Below are 21,467 nucleotides of genomic sequence, written 5' to 3' on the forward strand. Positions count from 1 at the left end.
GCAATATTTGTGATGAATCCTTATATACAACACACCAAATATATCACCAAAACGCCAAAGGTTAGATGTATAGCATGTTTTATTTCTGGCATGAATTATACGAAAAAGGTTTAGTTGAAACTAAAACATAAACTCCCGCATTATTCATTCTATAAAACATGTTGTTCGTATTGCACCGATAAGACTGTACACAAAAAGAATGCAGCCGGAATGTAGCACTCCCCATCGCTCCACTTAAGAAATTTTGTGAAGGAAAATAAATCTTCTAAAAAAAAATGTTGAATAACGGTTTTGTTCATTACGGAAGCGGGGATACTACATATATGTTTTTAGGCAAATCAATATACCCACCCCCACACGGGTTTTCGATTTCAAATAAACCAACTCAAAATATAAATGACAAAACATTGCGAACTGAAATAGAAATGGCCACACACTTCGATATTATGCTGATAAATTATATCTAAAAAACAAAAAGTCAAAGAAAAAGCGGAAAATCCACAAATCAAGTTACAACAACCAACGCCTCCAGATTGCTACTTTGATTCCACATTAAATGTTACAAGAGTAACGGTTAAAAAAAATTGCAATGTTTTGCCGTTGATTTGACAGCACTTTAAACTTCGAAAGTAATGCCCAGTGCGACCGAAGTATCTGCGGGATTATACAAGATGTACTACGTACCTGATGTATGAATAGAAATAACGACGCCAATCTGCAGGAGCTTCGTCGCTTATCTTGATTCCTTCTTTATGGAATGGAGTTTCTGCGCAAACTGCTTCGCATTTGAGCTACTTCGCGTTTTTATACTCTCAACACAAAGCGTAAGATGTACTCTTGCACTTGTAATATTTTTCAAATCCGCCGTCTCGACGAAAAATGCCAGCTGTGATCATTGTTCAAACGCCTTGAGAAGTAATATAAAAATAACAATAGCAACACCAAAACGGGCAATACACCACACAATGGCAAAGTTCAGCAGGGTTTGTTCGGTCAACCTGCGAACTGCGAAAAAAAAAACTCACAAAATAAATGATATACCATGAAGGATACGTTTTAATGTCACTGACCTTTAAATTTTCTGTTGCCCGAACGTGCACAGTTCTAAAGGCTTTCTTACACTCCGAAGTTGAGCGCAGCGAACGTGGCAAAGCGCAGAACGTCATGGGCCGTTGATTGGCGGGCGTGGCCGGCGATCAGGGACTTGATATCTGCGACCAATCTTGTTACGCTCCACGTCGGAGGATAACAGGGCCTTAATGCCACCTTGACAACATGGGCAGGCCTCGTCTTCTACGTTGTATCGACAGAGATTGGCCCTTCGACGTCGCCGCGAGCTCTTATTTCCTCCTCACCCTCAGTTTCCCTTCGTGTGGTCAGAGACAACTTAAGAAGCGGAGAGTGCGGCAAAAGTTCCTTGCATCTCATTATCGGTCCTTGGCCTACGAGATTCCGGCATTAACTAATGAGGAGGTCGAACCACCATTCACGAAACAGGACGCGGAACCGTAACAAGCCAAGCTCTGCTTTAATGGTGGAGAGGGGAGTCCCTATTCGGGATACACCAGTAGCTCTCAAGTTTTGAGCAGGGCCCCTGGCGAGGAAAATCGTATATTTGTTTAGGTCGCCTTTCCGTCGTGTGTCACGGTGCATCCTTCCAGATGGTGTTAGGTATTAAACCGCATGCAAGCGATTTCACGAGCGACGAGACGAGCGACTGCGACCCGCTTCGTTGTCGCTCGATCAGTCGCGCGACTAGGCACTGATGGCTTCGGGAATTCAAAGACCATTTGGGTATGACGTTTGCTCGTCCAGCACCTCCACAACCCCCACGGTACAGGGGTTTACATGTCACTTTTGCTATTGTCAAGAAACCTTGGGACAGAATTAAAAAATTAATAATGTCTCTCCGTGACATGGACCTTATATATTCCGGACTTGGCTCAACTGCAGCACGTGAAAACACAGCCACCGAAATATTGTCACGGGTGGTGACCAAAGGAACACTAAATAAACAGAAAGAAAGAAACGTTTAATGTGGCGAACTTGTGCCAAAAACTAAAAGGGTACAAAGATAATAACAGAGCGTCGCGGGCGTCGAAGTCGGCGTAGCAGCACAGTCGAACGCTGGGGCGAAAACTGACTGCGGCTCGCCACGCGGAGCCCCTTATGTACATGCGTGGTCTTCTGGAATAAACAAAAGACATGTCGCTCCAGGATTCGAACCCTAGCTTTTCGCGTGGGAGGCAGGCGCGATAACCATTAGGCCACGCGCGCGCTGCCTACTTGGCGAGCGCGCGCGGCATTGTCACGGGTGGTGATTCGTGACCAATAAACAAGAAATAAACAGAAATAAATAAACGTTTAATGTGGCGAACTTGTGCCAAAAATAAAGAAGGAAACAGAAGAAAGCAGAGCGTCGCGGGCGTCGAAGTCGGCGTGTCAGCAGAATCGAGCGCTGGGGCGAGACTGACTCGACAAGGTCGCGGGCGGCCTCTTATCTAGAGTGCGTCGCTATCTCGAAGATTCGGCGAAAGCGGTTCGAGCGTCGCGTGATCGGGGCGAGAATGAACACGTACTTTCTAGAAAACAAAAGCAGGATAAATGATAGAAGTTACGGGCGGTACATGAATAAACGGGAGCTTTCTGGAGGACCGCGACCGAGCGTTGCTTTCTCAGCCTTGCGCGCGGCATTACTCCCCCCTTTAAAAGTGCATCGCCCCGATGCAGTGTAAAACAAATCAAAATAAAAAAAGAACGATAAACTAAAGAGTCTTTTGGAGCACAAAAGGTCCACAGTCCTATCGAGCGTAGTACGGCTTCAGGCGCACGACGTGGACGACCTCAGGTCGTGGTGGGCGGCGTGACGATGTTCGTGTTCCGTCGGGCATCACCTCCTAGTTCAGATCCCCGAGTCGACGAAGCACTTTGTAGGGTCCAAAGTAACGTTTCAGGAGCTTCTCGCTGAGACCGCGGCGGCGAATCGGTGTCCACACCCACACCCTGTCTCCGGGCTGGAAGTGGACGTCCCGACGACGAAGGTTGTAGCGGCCAGTGTCGACACGTTGTTGAGCCTGAATCCGAAGTCTGGCGAGCTGACGGACTTCTTCTGCCCTTTGGGCAACCACCTGGGCGTCGTCACTTGCGTCGACAGCCACTTCGTGGGGTAACATAGCGTCCAGCATTGTCGTTACCTTGCGCCCATGCACCAGCTGAAAGGGTGTCATTCCGGTGGTCTCTTGTACGGCCGTGTTGTAGGCAAATGTGACGTACGGCAGCACCTCGTCCCATGTCTTGTGCTCCACGTCGACGTACATGGAGATCATGTCGGCGATGGTCTTGTTGAGTCTCTCCGTTAGCCCGTTGGTCTGCGGGTGTACCACCCGCAGACCAACGGGCTAACGGAGAGACAGCCACACCAGCCATCGCCGTGGTGCGGCGATGGCTGGTGTGGCTGAGACGAAGGACTTCTTGCGTCAGCTGGGCCATGAATGATGATCCACGGTCTGAGATCAGGACTTCGGGAGCGCCGTGCCGGAGGACGATGGATTCAATGAAAAACTTGGCAACTTCCACAGCAGTTCCGGAAGGAAGGGCTTTCGTTTCGGCATACCGCGTGAGATAATCTGTGGCGACGATGATCCAGCGATTTCCCGACGTCGACGGCGGAAAAGGGCCAAGTAGATCCATTCCGATCTGCTGGAAGGGTGCTGTTGGCGGAGGAATTGACTGCAAGAGTCCGGCCGGCCTCGTCGGAGGTTTCTTCCGTCGCTGGCATTCATGACATGATCGCGTGTACAGGTGGACGGTTTTGGGGAGCTTGGGCCAGTAATACTTTTCACGAATACGTGCCAGGGTCCGGCTGTAACCAAGGTGTCCGGACGTCGGGTCGTCGTGGCAGGCTTGAAAGATCTCCTCCCGAAGGTCGGTCGGGATTACCAGCAGCCATGGCGAGTTGTTGTTCCCGAAGTTCTCTTTGTAGAGTACACCTTGTCTAATGGCGAAGGTCGGCAGCGCTCGTGAAAAAACACGTGGCACGGTACTCCCGCGCCCTTCCAGGTGCTCTATTAGTGCGCGCAGCTCAGGATCGTCTCGTTGACGCCGGGCCATGTCGTCGATGTTCACTGCGCCCAGAAAACACTCGTCGTCATCGTCGTCGCTGCTGCCGGAAGGTGTTGCGACGGGAGCTCTGGACAGGCAGTCGGCGTCGCTGTGCTTGCGGCCTGACTTGTAGACGACGGTCATGTTGAACTCTTGTAGTCGGAGACTCCACCGCGCGAGGCGTCCTGACGGGTCCTTGAGGTTCGCAAGCCAGCAGAGCGAGTGGTGGTCCGTGACTACCTGGAACGGGCTCCCGTATAAGTACGGACGAAACTTCGTGATTGCCCAGACGACCGCAAGGCATTCTTTTTCAGTCGTGGAGTAATTTCTCTCCGCCTTGGTCAATGTCCGACTTGCGTAGGCGATGACTCGCTCGGTGCCTTCTTGTACTTGAACCAAAACCGCGCCAAGCCCTGCGTTACTTGCGTCCGTGTGAATCTCGGTTTCCGCATCCTGGTCGAAATGTCCAAGAACAGGAGGAGTCTGCAGTCGTCGCTTCAGCTCGTCAAATGCCTGCTGCTGTTCATCGGCCCATTCGAACTTCTCGGCGTCCTTCGTGAGGTGTGTGAGCGGTGCGGAAATTCTTGCGAAATCTCGAACGAAGCGCCGATAGTAGGCACATAGCCCAAGGAACCTTCGGACGGCCTTCTTGTCTCTTGGCGCTGGAAATGCTGCGACGGCACGAGTCTTCTCGGGGTCTGGGCGGACACCTTCGTTACTAACCACGTGGCCGAGGAACTTCAGTTCGTCATAAGCGAACCGACACTTTGACGGCTTCAGGGTGAGTCCGGCGGTCCGTATGGCTTGGAGAACTGCTCGGAGTCGTCGCAAGTGCTCGTCGAAGTCGCTGGAAAACACGACGACGTCGTCGAGGTAGACGAGACAGCTCTGCCACTTCAGTCCTGCCAGTACGGTGTCCATGACACGTTGGAAAGTTGCTGGCGCCGTGCATAGTCCGAAGGGCATCACTTTGAACTCGTACAGTCCATCCGGCGTGACGAAGGCTGTCTTTTCTCGGTCCCTTTCGTCGACTTCGATCTGCCAGTAGCCGCTCTTCAGGTCCATCGATGAGAAATATCGAGAGTGGCGCAGCCGGTCTAGAGTGTCGTCGATGCGGGGGAGTGGGTGGACGTCTTTCTTCGTCACCGTGTTCAGCTGCCGGTAGTCTACACAGAACCTAAGCGTCCCGTCTTTCTTCTTAACCAGTACGACTGGAGAGGCCCAAGGACTGCTTGAAGGTTGAATTATGTCGTCGTTCAGCATTTCTTGAACTTGCTCCTGGATCGCCTGCCTTTCCTTAACGGAGACTATGTGTGGCGATCGATGCACAGGGCGCGCGTCGTCCTCGGTAACGATGCGGTGCTTCGCAACGGTGGTTTGGCGCACCTTCGACGACGTGGCAAAGGAGTCGCGGTATTCGGCGAGAAGGTTAATCAACTGTCGTCGTTTCGGGCCCGGGAGTTTAGGGTCAATGTCGAGCTGCGCTGGCGACGCACTGTCTTGCTGAGGTGGCGAGAATTCGTCAGTAATGGCGGCGACAGCGGCGGAGTTTTGGAGTTCCTCAACCTGGCCCACGGCTGCACCTTTTGTGAGGTGTTGCGCTTCGTTTCGGAAGTTCGTGACGAGGACCACAGTGCGGCCATCCTGAAGTTCAGCAATTCCTCTTGCGACGCCTATTCCTCTTCCCAGAAGCAACTGGAGGCTTCCTTCGAGCAGAACTTCGCCGCAGAAATCTTCGGTGATCCCGACGGGTACGAAAACACTCGACCGCGGCGGTAAGTTAACGTGGCTGGCGAGGACTCGGACCGCAGATGACGTCGCTTTGGGTTCCTCCGGTGGTGAAACAGGCTTTCGCAGCGTCAACCGGTTTGCTCCGAGGTCGATGACGGCGCCATACTCGCAGAGGAAGTCCATTCCGAGGATAACGTCCCTCGAACAGTCTTGCAGAACGACGAACTTTACAGCGCACGTCTCACCGTGGATCTCGACGCGAGCGGTGCATCGCCCGATTGGTGTGATGAGGTGCCCACCGGCGGTTCGTATTTGAGGTCCATCCCACGGCGTCGTGACTTTTCGAAGGCGGCGGGAGAGCCTCCCACTCAAAACTGAGTTGTCTGCTCCGGTGTCCACGAGTGCCGATGCGTCGTGGCCGTCGATGATGACGTTTAGGTTCTTGGACACCGTTTCAGGAGCGTCGTTTCGGTCTCCGGTAGCGTTCGAGTGGGGGCCCTCCGACGTTCGTGGAGGATCTTGGCGTCGGTCGTCTTCGGCAACTCCACCTCCAGGGGTAGCCGCGCCTAGTTTCCCCGGCGTGGAGCAAGGGGCGACAGGCTTTCACGTCGGGGTCGGTGCATCGGCGAAGCTGGACGTCGTGGTGAAGGCGATCGAAACTCTCGGCGGGACGCAGGCTCGGGGGACTGGGGTCGTCGCAAGTACTCGTCGATCTCCCGAGGGCGTTCACCATACCTGGGACGCGGGTCGCTTGGGTGGAATCCGCGCAGCCCGAGTCGTCGGTATGGGCATCGGCGGTACACATGGTCAGCTTCCCCGCAGTGGTAACACAGCGGGCGTCGGTCGGCCGTCCTCCAGACGTCTGTCTTCCTCGGCGCAGGTCGGTCTGGGTGAACGTGCGCTTGATCTTCCTGTCGTGGGGGGTAATGCGGCGTTGGGGCGTCTCTTCGGGGTGGCGACGTGGCTTGGCGGGGGGCTTGCGGCGGTCGTCGGGCCATTGCGGCGTAGCTCAACATCGGTTCCTCCGGTGCCACCGTGGTGACGGGAACCTCTGGTTGGAACGCCCGATGCACTTCTTCGCGCACAGCCTCGGCAATGGAGAGTGTCGCTGGACGACTTGCGGCTGGCAGCAACTGGCGGAGTTCCTCCCGGACGACCTCCCGGATAATTTCGCGGATGTCCGTACCGGGAGCGTTCTCGCCGCCAAGCAGCGCGGTTTCAGCGACACTTGGACTTGGATGTCGCTGGTAGTGGGAAGCGCGCGCTTGGAGGGCGCGCTCGATGTTTGTCGCCTCGGTGACGAAGGCTTCGACGGTGCCCGGCGGGTTGCGCACGAGGCCTCTAAAGATGTCGTCTCTCACCCCGCGCATGAGGACCCGCAGCTTCTTGTCGTCTGTGGCTCGTGGGTCGGCACGGGCGCTCAGGCGGAGGACATCTTCTACGAAGCTTGTGACGCTTTCTTCGGGGCCCTGCGTTCGAATTCGGAGGAGATCTTCTGCCTTCTCCCGTCGGTGTAGGCTGGCGAACGTCCGCTGCAACTCGGCCAAACAGATGTCCCACGACGTAAGCGAAGCCTCGTGATTCTCGAACCAATGCCTCGCAGTACCCTCCAGCGAAAAGTAGAGGTTCTGGAGGCACTGCTCCGCAGTCCATCCGTTGTGGCGCGCCACACGCTCGTAGTGCTTGATCCAGTCTTCGACATCCTCGTGGATCTCGCCGTGGAAGGGTGTCGGCATACGGCGAGCGGCGGGCAGGTAGACGATGGCAGGAGCGGCGGGCGTCGGCGACTGGTTGGCCATCGTCGGCTTTGTTGACTGCTTGGTCCTGGGCGGCAGAAGTTCGTGTTCCGGGGGTAGAACTCGGATGCAGCGACTTGACCGGGTCTCGATCTGGTCTTCGTCGGGTCCTCGGGAGGCTGGGTCCGGACTTGTACTGCGGGACCTCGGAGGGGTACGCGGCAGGGGCATATGCGTTACCCAGCACCTCCACCAGAATGTCACGGGTGGTGATTCGTGACCAATAAACAAGAAATAAACAGAAATAAATAAACGTTTAATGTGGCGAACTTGTGCCAAAAATAAAGAAGGAAACAGAAGAAAGCAGAGCGTCGCGGGCGTCGAAGTCGGCGTGTCAGCAGAATCGAGCGCTGGGGCGAGACTGACTCGACAAGGTCGCGGGCGGCCTCTTATCTAGAGTGCGTCGCTATCTCGAAGATTCGGCGAAAGCGGTTCGAGCGTCGCGTGATCGGGGCGGGAATGAACACGTACTTTCTAGAAAACAAAAGCAGGATAAATGATAGAAGTTACGGGCGGTACATGAATAAACGGGAGCTTTCTGGAGGACCGCGACCGAGCGTTGCTTTCTCAGCCTTGGAGTAATGCCACGCTCGCCGGCGAGCCATCGAGACGATGCCTTTTTAATGGGGGGAGTAATGCCACGCTCGCCGGCGAGCCATCGAGACGATGCCTTTTTAATGGGGGGAGTAATGCCACGCTCGCCGGCGAGCGACCGCGCGCATGACCGAGTGGTTAGCGTGCTTGGCTGTCGCGCAGAAAGTCTGGGTTCGATTCCAGTCTGTGGAATGATCTTTTATTTGTTCTTTCAACATTGCGTTCTCGTGTGTTCGAGAACATTCTCGTATGATCGAGTTCCGAATGTTCCAGTCGCCGAACAATCTAGGCCGATTGTTCCAGAACCCAACGCGCGTACATAAGGGACTCCGCCTCCTGATCTGCAGGCAGTTTCGCCCCAGCGCTCGACTCTGCTGTCTCGCCGACCTCGACGCTCGCGACGCTTTGCTATTATTTTCTATTCTCCTTTTTGTTTTCGGCACAAGTTCGCCACATTAAACGTTTATTTCTTCCTGTTTATTTATTGTCATTCTGGTCACCACCCGTGACGTGGAGCGAGGGGGGACAGGCTTTCACGTCGTGGTCGGTGCATCGGCGAAGCTGGACGTCGCGGTGACGGCGACCGGAACTCTCGGCGGGACGCAGGCTCGGGGGACTGAGGTCTTCGCAGGTACTCGTCGATCTCAGTAGGGCTTTCACCATGACGGGGGCGCGGGTCGTTCGGGTGGAACCCGCGTAGCCCGAGTCGTCGGTATGGGCATCGGCGGAAGATGTGGTCCGCTTCCCCGCAATGGAAGCACAGAGGGCGTCGGTCGGGGGTTCGCCACACGTCGGTCTTGCGGGGTGCGCGAGGCTCCGGGCAGGCGTACTGGACCTGGTCGTCGTGGCGTCGGTCGTGCTGCGGCGCAGGAGACTGACGTCGGGGCGGCGCGACATAGGTGCGACGAGGAGGCGGTGGCCGTCGGGCCACTGCGGCGTAACTCAATGTCGGTGGTTCCGGAGCGGTGCTGAGGGGAACTTCAGGCTGCAGCGCTTGCTGGACTTCTTCCCTGACAACCTCGGCGATTGAGGGCGAAGCTGGGCTTGCGGAGGCAGGTAGAAGTTTCTTGATCTCCTCCCGCACGACGTCCCGGATAATCTCGCGGAGGTCCGGGCTGTTGCAGCTAGAAGTCGAGAGGGCCGCGACGCCGGGAAGTCGTTGGTAATGGGAGGCCCGTGCTTGAAGGGCACGTTCAATGTTTGTTGCCTCCGTGATGAATCCTTCGACTGTGGTAGGCGGGGCTCGCACAAGGCCTCCGAAGATGTTTTCTTTGACGCCTCGCATCAGGATTCTCAGCTTCTTCGCTTCGGAGGCTTGAGGATCGGCGCGGTTGCTGAGTCGCAGGACATCCTCCACGAAGCTGACGATGCTCTCGTTAGGGCCTTGGATCCTCGCTTGAAGAAGCTCTTCCGCGCGTTCTCTTCGTTGTTGGTTCGTGAACGTTCTTCGCAACTCAGCTTTGAGTTGCTCCCAGGAGGTGATCGATGCTTCGTGGTTCTCGAACCAGTTCCGAGCGGTTGCTTCCAAGGCGAAGTAAGCATTCTGTAGACACTGTTCTGGTGTCCACCCGTTATGACGGGCCACTCGTTCGTACTGTTGGACCCAGTCGTCGATGTCTTCGTGGCTTTCGCCGTGGAAGGGAGCCGGTGTCCGAGGAGCGACGGGTAGGTAGACGAAGGCAGGAGCGGCGGGGTTCTGCGACTGGTTGGCCATCGTCGTCGTCTCCGGCTTGGGCGTGTCCAGCAGTAAACCGTAGTCAGGATCCTCTTCCTTGGTGCGGCGGCTGGTCCGAGTTTCAGCTTCCGTGGTGAGTGGTCTTCTCACCGAGCTAGGAACCGGACTTGCAGTGCGGGCCCTTGGAGGGGAACGCTGCACGGGCATGCGGTACCCCGCAACTCCACCAAAATGTCACGGGTGGTGACCAGAATGACAATAAATAAACAGGAAGAAATAAACGTTTAATGTGGCGAACTTGTGCCGAAAACCAAAAGGAGAATAGAAAATAATAGCAAAGCGTCGCGAGCGTCGAGGTCGGCGAGACAGCAGAGTCGAGCGCTGGGGCGAAACTGCCTGCAGATCAGGAGGCGGAGTCCCTTATGTACGCGCGTTGGGTTCTGGAACAATCGGCCTAGATTGTTCGGCGACTGGAACATTCGGAACTCGATCATACGAGAATGTTCTCGAACACACGAGAACGCAATGTTGAAAGAACAAATAAAAGATCATTCCACAGACTGGAATCGAACCCAGACTTTCTGCGCGACAGCCAAGCACGCTAACCACTCGGTCATGCGCGCGGTCGCTCGCCGGCGAGCGTGGCATTACTCCCTTCATTAAAAAGGCATCGTCTCGATGGCTCGCCGGCGAGCGTGGCACAACACGGCCGTACACGAGAGACCACCGGAGTGACACCCTTTCAACTGGTGCATGGGCGCAGGGTAACGACAATGCTGGACGCGATGTTACCCCACGAACCGGCTCTCGACGGAAGCGACGACGCCCAGGTGGTTGCCCAACGGGCAGAAGAAGTCCGCCAGCTCGCCAGACACCGTATTCAAGCCCAACAACGTGTCGACGCTGGCCGCTACAACCTTCGTCGTCGGGACGTCCACTTCCAGCCCGGAGACAGGGTGTGGGTGTGGACACCGATCCGCCGCCGTGGTCTCAGTGAGAAACTCCTAAAGCGCTACTTCGGACCCTACCAAGTACTTCGTCGACTCGGTGATCTGAACTACGAGGTGATGCCCGATGGAACACGGACTTCATCACGCCGCCCTCCACGACCAGAAGTCGTCCACGTCGTGCGCATGAAGCCGTACTACGCTCGATAGGACAGTGGACCTTACGTATTCCAAATGACTCTTTAGTTTACCGTTCTTTTTGTTTGCTTTTTGTTTTGTGCTGCATCGGGGCGATGCACTTTTTAAAGGGGGGAGTAATGCCGCGCGCGCTCGCCAAGTAGGCAGCGCGCGCGTGGCCTAATGGTTATCGCGCCTGCCTCTCACGCGAAAAGCTAGGGTTCGAATCCTGGAGCGACATGTCTTTTGTTTATTCCTCTAATTTAGTGTTCTGGAGAATTCGAGAATCATGTTGCTTGTTCCAGGCCCGAATGTTCCACGCGTCGAAGTTTCTTCGCCGATTATTCCAGAAGACCACGCATGTACATAAGGGGCTCCGCGTGGCGAGCCGCAGTCAGTCTCGCTCCAGCGCTCGATTCTGCTGACACGCCGACTTCGACGCCCGCGACGCTCTGCTTTCTTCTGTTTCCTTCTTTATTTTTGGCACAAGTTCGCCACATTAAACGTTTATTTATTTCTGTTTATTTCTTGTTTATTGGTCACGACTCACCACCCGTGACATTTTGGTGGAGGTGCGGGGTAACCGCATGCCCGTGCAGCGCTCCCCTCCGAGTTCTCGGAGTGCAAGTCCGAACACAAGCCCCCAAGAACCCAACGAGGACCAGACCGAGATCCGATTAAGTCGCCGGAACCTTGGCCTACCCCCGAGGTTAGGACCCTTGCCACCCAGGACCAGGCAAACAAGGAAGACGACGATGGCCAACCAGTCGGAGACCCCGGCCGCTCCAGCCGTCGTTTACCTGCCCGTCGTACCGCGGACGGCTGCTCCATTCCACGGCGAGCAATACGAAGACGTCGAAGACTGGATTGACCAGTATGAACGCGTTGCCCGCCACAATTGCTGGACCGACGAGCAGCGCCTGAACAACGTCTATTTTTCGCTTGAGGGTACCGCCAAGCACTGTTACGAGAATCATGAGTCCTCTTTGACGTCGTGGGACATGTTCAAGACCGATCTCAAAGCTACGTTCAGCAACCACCACCGCCGAGAGAGAGCCGAGGACCTACTGCGAACCAGAACCCAGGGCCCCAACGAGAGCGTCACCGGCTTCGTCGAGGATGTTCTTCGCCTGAGCGCCCGCGCCGATCCTCAGGCTACAGAGGAGAAGAAGCTGCGACACCTGATGAGGGGTGTGAAAAGCGAGATATTCGAAGGTCTCATTCGCAATCCCCCGACAACTGTGGACGGGTTCGTCACGGAGGCGACTAATATGGAACGTGCCCTACTAGCACGCGCCAGGCACTACGAGCGACACCCTGGCGTGACTACTCTGGCGACATCCGGATACAACCTTGGTACCGACCTCCCAGGCATCCGTGACATCATCCGTGAAGTCGTCCGGGAAGAAATCCGCAAGATGCTCCCCGCTATGGATCGCCCGTCCTCCCTGTCGCTCGCCGAGGTTGTGCGAGATGAAGTTCATCGGGCCTTCCAACCTGAGGTTCCGATCAACATGACGACGCCAGAGGAGCCGACTTTGAGCTACGCCCCCATGGCCCGACGGCCGCCGCAAGCTAACCGCCAGGCCACGGCGCCACCCCGACGAGACCCTCCGATGCCACAGTATCCTCGACGCCAGGAAGGGCAAGTCCAGGACGTCCGCCCGGAGCAACCCTCGCCGAGGAAGACCGACGTGTGGCGAACGGCCGACCGACGCCCGCTCTGCTACCACTGCGGGGAACCCGACCATGTGTACCGCCGATGCCCATACCGACGACTCGGGCTGCGCGGGTTCCACCCAAACGACCCGCGCCCCCGGTATGGTGAACGCCCTCGGGAGATCGACGAGTACCTGCGACGACCCCAGTCCTCCGAGCCTGCGTCCCGCCGAGAGTTCCGGTCGCCATCGCCGCGACGTTCAGCTTCGCCGATGCACCGACCCCGACGTGAAAGCCTGTCACCCCTCGCTCCTCGCCGGGGAAACTAGGCGCGGCAACCCCTGGAGGTGGAGTTGCCGAAGACGACCGACGTAAAGAGCCTCCAAGAACGACGGAGCGCTCCCACTCCCCCGACGCCACGCATCGCTACGACGCCCCTGCAACGGTGTCCAACAACCTAAACGTCGTCATTGACGGCCACGACGCATCGGCACTCGTGGACACCGGAGCAGACTACTCAGTCTTGAGTGGGAGGCTCTCCCGCCGCCTTCGAAAAGTCATGACGCCGTGGGAAGGACCCCAAATACGAACCGCCGGAGGACATCTCATTACACCAGTCGGGCGATGCACTGCTCGCGTCGAGATCCACGGTGAAACGTGCCCTGTCAGGTTCGTCATTCTACAAGACTGTTCGAGGGACGTTATCCTCGGAATGGACTTTCTCTGCGAGTATGGCGCCGTCATCGACCTCGGAACAAACCGGCTGACGCTACGAAAACCTGCTCCACCATCGGAGGAACCCCAAGCGACGTCACCAACGGTCCGAGTACTCGCAAACCACGTAAACCTACCACCGCGGTCGAGTGTTTTCGTACTTGTCGGGATCGATGAAGCTTCCTATGGTGAAGTTCTTCTCGAGGGAAACCTCCAATTGCTCCTGGGCAGAGGCATAGGCGTCGCAAGGGGAGTAGCTGAACTTCAGGATGGGCGGACTGTGGCCCTCGTGACGAACTTCCGAAACGAAACGCAACACCTCACGAAAGGTTCAGCCGTGGGCCACGTCGAGGAACTCCGAAACCCCGCCGAAATCACCGCGATTACTGACGAATTCTCGCCGTCCCAGCAAGACAGTACGTCGCCAGCGCAGCTCGACATTGACCCTAAGCTTCCGGACCCTAAACGACGTCAGCTGGTTAACCTCCTCGCCGAATACCGCGACTGCTTTGCGACGTCGTCGAAGGTGCGCCAGACCGCGGTTGCCAAGCACCGCATCGTTACCGAGGACGACGCGCGCCCTGTGCATCGATCACCGTACAGAGTCTCCGCGAAGGAAAGGGAGGTGATCCAGCAGCAAGTTCAAGAGATGCTGAATGACGACATAATCCAACCTTCAAGCAGTCCATGGGCCTCTCCAGTCGTGCTGGTTAAGAAGAAGGACGGAACTCTTCGGTTCTGCGTGGACTACCGGCAGCTCAACACAGTTACGAAGAAAGACGTCTACCCACTGCCCCGCATCGACGACACTCTAGACCGGCTGCGCCACTCTCGATACTTTTCATCGATGGACCTGAAGAGCGGCTACTGGCAAATCGAGGTCGACGAACGGGACCGAGAGAAGACAGCCTTCGTCACGCCGGATGGACTCTACGAGTTCAAGGTGATGCCCTTCGGACTATGCACGGCGCCAGCAACTTTCCAACGTGTCATGGACACCGTACTGGCAGGACTGAAGTGGCAGAGCTGTCTCGTCTACCTCGACGACGTCGTCGTGTTTTCCAGCGACTTCGACGAGCACTTGCGACGACTCCGAGCAGTTCTCCAAGCCATACGGACCGCCGGACTCACCCTGAAGCCGTCAAAGTGTCGGTTCGCTTATGACGAACTGAAGTTCCTCGGCCACGTGGTTAGTAACGAAGGTGTCCGCCCAGACCCCGAGAAGACTCGTGCCGTCGCAGCATTTCCAGCGCCAAGAGACAAGAAGGCCGTCCGAAGGTTCCTTGGGCTATGTGCCTACTATCGGCGCTTCGTTCGAGATTTCGCAAGAATTTCCGCACCGCTCACACACCTCACGAAGGACGCCGAGAAGTTCGAATGGGCCGATGAACAGCAGCAGGCATTTGACGAGCTGAAGCGACGACTGCAGACTCCTCCTGTTCTTGGACATTTCGACCAGGATGCGGAAACCGAGATTCACACGGACGCAAGTAACGCAGGGCTTGGCGCGGTTTTGGTTCAAGTACAAGAAGGCACCGAGCGAGTCATCGCCTACGCAAGTCGGACATTGACCAAGGCGGAGAGAAATTACTCCACGACTGAAAAAGAATGCCTTGCGGTCGTCTGGGCAATCACGAAGTTCCGCCCGTACTTGTACGGGAGCCCGTTCCGTGTAGTCACGGACCACCATTCGCTCTGCTGGCTTGCTAACCTGAAGGACCCGTCAGGACGTCTTGCTCGATGGAGCCTCCGACTACAAGAGTTTAACATGACAGTGGTCTACAAGTCCGGCCGGAAGCACAGCGACGCCGACTGCTTGTCCAGAGCCCCCGTCGAAACCCCTTCCGGCTGCAGCGACGACAATGACGACGAGAGCTTCCTAGGAGCTGTAAACGCCGACGACATGGCACGACGTCAACGGGACGATCCTGAGCTGCGCGCATTAATCGAGCACCTTGAAGGGGGTGGGGGTACCGTGCCACGTGTCTTCTCACGACTATTGCCGACCTTCGCCATTCGACAAGGTGTACTCTACTAAGAGAACTTTGGCGACAACAGCACACCGTGGTTGCTGGTAATCCCGACCGACCTTCGGGAGGAGATCTTTCATGCATGTCACGACGACCCGACGTCGGGACACCTCGGTTACAGCCGAACACTGGCCCGTATTCGTGAAAAGTATTACTGGCCAAAGCTCCCCAAAGCCGTCCACCTCTACACCCGATCGTGCCACGAGCGCCAGCGACGTAAGAAACCGCCAACGAAACCGGCCGGTCTCCTGCAGCCGATTGCTCCCCCGACCGCACCGTTCCAGCAGATCGGAATGGACCTACTTGGCCCCTTTCCGCCGTCAACATCGGGAAACCGCTGGATAATCGTCGCCACAGATTATCTCACGCGGTACGCCGAAACGAAAGCCCTCCCTTCAGGGACTGCTGTGGAAGTCGCCAAGTTTTTCATCGAGTCCATCGTCCTCCGGCATGGCGCCCCCGAAGTCCTGATCACAGACCGAGGGTCATCGTTCATGGCACAGCTGACCCAAGAAATCCTGCGTCTCAGCCACACCAGCCATCGTCGCACCACGGCGTACCACCCGCAGACCAACGGGCTCACGGAAAGACTCAACAAGACCATCGCCGACATGATTTCCATGTACGTCGACGTGGAGCACAATACATGGGACGAGGTGCTGCCGTACGTCACCTTTGTGACGTACGGCAGCACCTCGTCCCATGTCAGTCAATGACGGGAGCGATGACGCCCAGGTGGTTGCTCAACGGGCAGAAGAGGTCCGCCAGCTAGTCAGACTACGAATTCAAGACCAGCAACATGTCGACGCTCACCGGTATAATCTTCGTCGCCGCGACGTCCACTTCCAACCCGGAGACAGAGTTTGGGTGTGGACGCCGATTCGTCGTCGCGGTCTCAGCGAAAAACTCCTGAAGCGCTACTTTGGGCCCTACAAGATCATCCGACGCCTCGGCGATCTGAACTACGAAGTTCTACCCGACGGAACGCGCCCATCTGCAAGACGTCAGCCGCGACCCGAGGTGGTGCATGTCGTCCGGCTGAAGCCGTATTACGAACGATAGGACTCTCCACTCTCGTCGACGAGTGAACTGTGGACTGTGAACTCCGGCTAGCAATTCTGCTGTCCTTTTGTTTTTTTGTTTTCCGTTTTTGTGCTGCATCGGGACGATGCACTTTTAAAGGGGGGGATAATGCCGCGCCCAGGGCTGAGAAAGCAACGCTCGGTCACGGACCTCCAGAAAGTTCTCGTTTATTCATGTACCGCTCGTAACTTCTATCATTTATTCCTGCTTTTGTTTTCTAGAAAGTGCGTGTTCATTCTCGCCCGATCACGCGACGCTCGAGCCGCTTTCGCCGAATCTTCGAGATAGCGACGCACTCTAGATAAGAGGCCGCCCGCGATCTTGTCGAGTCAGTTTTCGCCCCAGCGTTCGACTCTGCTGACACGCCGACTTCGACGCCCGCGACGCTCTGCTTTCTTCTGTTTCCTTCTTTATTTTTGGCAGAAGTTCGCCACATTAAACGTTTATTTATTTCTGTTCATTTCTTGTTTATTCGTCACCACCCGTGACATATTCATTTCTTGATATTCGTCACCACCCGTGTAGAGGTGGACGGCTTTGGGGAGCGTGGCTTTTTTTAAAATCTGTTCGAATAATAATCTAATACCATGTATACATTCTTAGAAGGAGTACAACATGAGGTGGTATTCCTTGTGTATATTTCATCAGTCTTCTCTCAGACTTGATGCTTACAAAGACTGACTACATATAGTGTAAACATGCTTCTGAGTTTCAGATATCTGCACTACTTAAAAACTCAGTGATCATAAATTATTTCTACAAACATTAAAAGTTCCTTTCTGAATAGGAGTGTTTTACCTGGTGCCCTAACGGTTCGAATAAAGTTAAACTAGCTTTGAACAATCTTTGGAAGACAAATTATAAGAAAAAGGTAGGCTCCTTAAGCTTTGCTTGACCCTCTATATTCTTGGCAAGGTCAATAAACCAGGATTATCTTTTTTTGCGCAGGCATTTATTGCCATTAAATTTTAATACAATTTGACATGTACCTCGACAAAAGTTCATATGCCTGTGTTTGTATTCTGATTCTATCATTGTATCCTGTCTCTGAAAATTTGCGTCATTGCTAAGAAAACACAAAATAAAACTTTAAAATCATCTAAAGGCACGTGGACAAGAGTCCCTGCTGCTTGTGACGCAGACATACTTGTCACCATCTCACGTAGGGCGATATCCATTGTTAGAATTTGCTCCATACGACGGTCTTTGAGAACAATGCATGTGCAAGTTATTGTCTCCTCGAGGAAAAATATCTACTGAACTCAGGCTGTCCCTATGCCAGCAAAGCACTATATATAGCCATCCTAAAATCTGTAACCACATCATTCACGTCTACCGTCCAAGATGAAGGCAGCCATCGCAGCCCTTTGCTTGCTAGCTGCAGTAGCGTGTGTTACTGCGCTGCTGCCTGGTAAGTCTGTTTCCCACGTTATTACGCTTGTATGTTCGTTGTCTTATTAACATCATATGCTTAGGTTTGCAATTTCAATCCTCGCTGTCAATCTCTTACAATAGTCTTCATGTTCTTTCGAATCCACATAAAATAACCACTCAATTTCTTAGAAATGAGCCAAACGTTGTCTAATTTGAGTCCCGTTTCACATCCTTTGCAACTGTTCTAATTAATTTGCCTTTCTGGGATCACCGCATTGGCAAACACTAAGCGAACACTAGTCAAGAGCATGTCAGAAAACGCCAATCTTTATGAGTGTTATGCAGTAAATATCGACGTTCTTAGACGTACAGAACCACATCTTTCCCAGGCAGTGCTTCAATACTTCACAGTTTCATGCAATGTTTCTTTTGGCAACAATTATATTTCCTTCCCCTAGGATGACTGTCCGTCAGTTTGGTGCTTTTTTTCGAAAGCATTCAATGACAAGGTTTAACAGAATGCATAACAGCCTGTCTTAATAGTAATATATGGTCCCACAGGGATGGCACTATACACGTCACTTTGAATCCTCGACAATTAAAGCACTACTTCTGTAGCGTTCAGAAACTAGAATTTCTCTATCCGGCAAATATAAACCTTCATTGCAAGCATACGGATGCGCTTTTCGCCTTGTTTAGCACAAAATGTCATCATGCGATCAGGATAAAGTGTAAAGGTGTAGTCATACAGAAAAAGCGAAACTGCTTTTTCTGTATTGCCATGCTCTGCTATATTATTGTATTCGTAGTTGTGGTGCAAAACTATCGATAGTACTATCGATAGAATCGATAGTCGCCAGAAATTTGACTATCGATAGTAAAAAAACTATCGATAGTGCTATCGATAGTCGACTTTTGAAAAACTATCGATAGTGTTATCGATAGTCGACTGTCGGAAAAATATCGATGGTCGACTATCGTAAAACTATCGGTAGTACTGTCGACGGTTTACTATCGATAGTTTCCCGACACTAGTAGTTTACGTCGCTCTTTCTTTACTTTTTCTCGCTTTTTTTTTCAAATGGGACACCAACTAGCCCAAGCACTTACCATCCCAACTTTGGTACAGCTTTCAGTGATGACGAAGACAGGAGTTTAGGCGAAGAGAGGAGGAAGGGAGACGAGCGGCGGTGCGGCAACTGTGTTCGCTCTAGTGCAAAACTATCGATAGTACTATCGATATTCTCCATAGTTGCAAAAAATCTGACCATCGATAGTAAAAAAAAATATATCGATAGTACTATCGATATTCAACTATCGAGAAACTATGGATAGTACTATCCATAGTCGACTGTCGAAAAACTATGAATAGTACTCTCAATAGTCGACTATCAAAACACTGTCGATAGCACTATCGATAGTCCACTATCGAAACGCTATCGATAGTCGACAACCGATAGTTCTGCGACACTATCGATAGTTTTTCCATAACTATCGATAGTTTTGCATCACTAATTCGTAGCCACTGAATGTTCAAATGACTTGTTTCTTTTGTAAAAGATAATTATATCGTTGTGTGATGAAACCATCGCTTGACTGTTTTTTGCGCATAGTTGTAAACCCGAGACTGGGGATACGGACAAGGGACAAAACACATGTGTTTTGTCCCTTGTCCGTATCCCCAGTCTCGGGTTTACAACTATGCTCAATTTACACCAGCTAGCCTGCACCCTCACCATTGCTTCATGACTGTTTTTGTTTTTTTTCGGTGGCGGGACTCAGGAACAAAATGATTTTTTTTTTCGAGCGTTTTCAATTCTGCTAAATCGTTTGAATGGCTGCGTCTGTACTTATTTAGGGGGTGGCAAGGCGGCGTAGATGTGAAAACCGTTTCATCAACAAAACAAAGTAAAGCACTAAAACACTTCGAATTTTTCGTCTGTTCTTGATAACCACAATAGAAGATGAAATTCGGTTTATTAATTATCTTTAACGATTTTTTTCTCAAAACCCTCTGCAGAAACCGTCTGCAGAGCACCACATCCTGAGTCGATCTGCACTCCTGATGCTCCAATTAGCTGGACGTGGTACTTTGACAACCGCACTGACGACTGCCAGCAACACGAAAGCTGTGCCAAAGGTTTTAATGACTTTGGAGCCAAGGAATGCTGCGTAGATTCCTGTCCATACGGTACGTTTCTCGATTGTTCTATTGCTGATATTTAAGATGCGAGAGAAGCTACTTCCTAAGCAGCTTCTTTTATTTCTGGTGGACTTTCCTTACATTCTGTTTCGCAAACAAAGACTGTAATTACGCAGATTTTTATACTCCCAATAAGGAGCCTCTCCTCAGAATCGCTATCGTAGAAATAACTCGAGCAGGGTTTCTAAAATTAAACTTTGTATCACAGTTTGTGTTTCTTCCATCTCCATATAAAACTGTCGCTGATTTTTCATACAATTCAAGTTAAGCAACTATACTTATAAAGGGAGAGTTGAACAGGAAAAGCGCGATATTTAAATTAAGAACCATTCGAGATTTTGGCATAAAATAGAGAACACAGCTTTTAGATTGTATCTGACTCTTAAAGTGCGTGACAGCTCCGAGGCGTGCCTAGTCCCAATCACCATACTGGGCACCAGAGCCAATATTATAATACCATCAGCAGACAAGAACTCCGAAGAACAAACCATTACGCAAGTAGTGTGATCATAATAAGCCAAGCCCTTGAGCTTGTTTCAGTTGTCAGACAAAATAGGGGATTCGGTATTGTGGTGTACGCACCTTAACATTGTGCTCAGATTTAGGCATTAGTGGAAAAATAAATATTGTTGTAAGATATTTATTAGGAAAGGCGCTAAATTCAATTTTAAAAGTGCTCAAACACCAATGTATGTACATTCTTCGCAAACCAAAAATATATCCGCAATGTTTGTTTTATGTGTGCTTGTAGCAAAGAATGTTAAGAACAATGCTTCAAACATTTTCGTGTTTATACGCTTGCTGGTCTTTTCAAATGAAATCCCCATCGACGATTATTTAAGAATTCAAAATATCACTCAGCAAGAACGACGCCCGAAGGATATCAAGTTGAGATCCAAGCCCAAGTTCGATGATATACAGTAGTTTAAATGAAAGATCAATTTAGCGAAATTAGCCATTCTTAAGTACCCTCCGCTTAGATCATTATTTCTTTCATTTCAGATTGAATAATGAGTAGCTAGAACAATTATTTGGTTACTATATTGATATCAACCTGTGTTATTTTAACGCGTGCAGGAAAGCACCACCCACCCGGGCAAGCCAGAAAATGGTAAATATTATGTATAACTAAGAATATGATTCTATCTACCATGTCGGCCTTTGATGACTAGGATTCAAAAAGAGAAACAGTATGTGAATTTATGTTTAAACAGGGTGACACTAACCTGGTTTAGTTTCGATGACCTTAGTCTACGAGTTTGTGGGGAGTTGAATCGTTCGGCGTAGTGTCCTAAGCAGGCTTTTACATTTAACACGCATCACAAAATTACATGCAAGCGAACTAGTAACGCACCTTTCCAGATGTAAAAAAAGGCTCATTTG

General features: G+C 52.6%; 1 protein-coding gene across 1 annotated transcript; it reads left to right on the top strand.

Moving 5' to 3' along the window:
- Nucleotides 1–17,851: 17,851 nt before the first annotated feature.
- On the top strand, nucleotides 17,852–21,199 carry LOC120848478. Its single transcript, XM_040220458.1, has 3 exons — nucleotides 17,852–17,918; nucleotides 19,902–20,072; nucleotides 21,162–21,199. Exons 1-3 carry the CDS (start codon nucleotides 17,852–17,854, stop codon nucleotides 21,197–21,199), a joined length of 276 nt encoding a protein of 91 aa, XP_040076392.1.
- Nucleotides 21,200–21,467: the final 268 nt, after the last annotated feature.

This window comes from Ixodes scapularis, unplaced genomic scaffold, assembly GCF_016920785.2.
Source record: "Ixodes scapularis isolate PalLabHiFi unplaced genomic scaffold, ASM1692078v2 PGA_scaffold10__122_contigs__length_95168666, whole genome shotgun sequence".
NCBI classification, from domain to species: Eukaryota; Metazoa; Arthropoda; class Arachnida; order Ixodida; family Ixodidae; genus Ixodes; species Ixodes scapularis.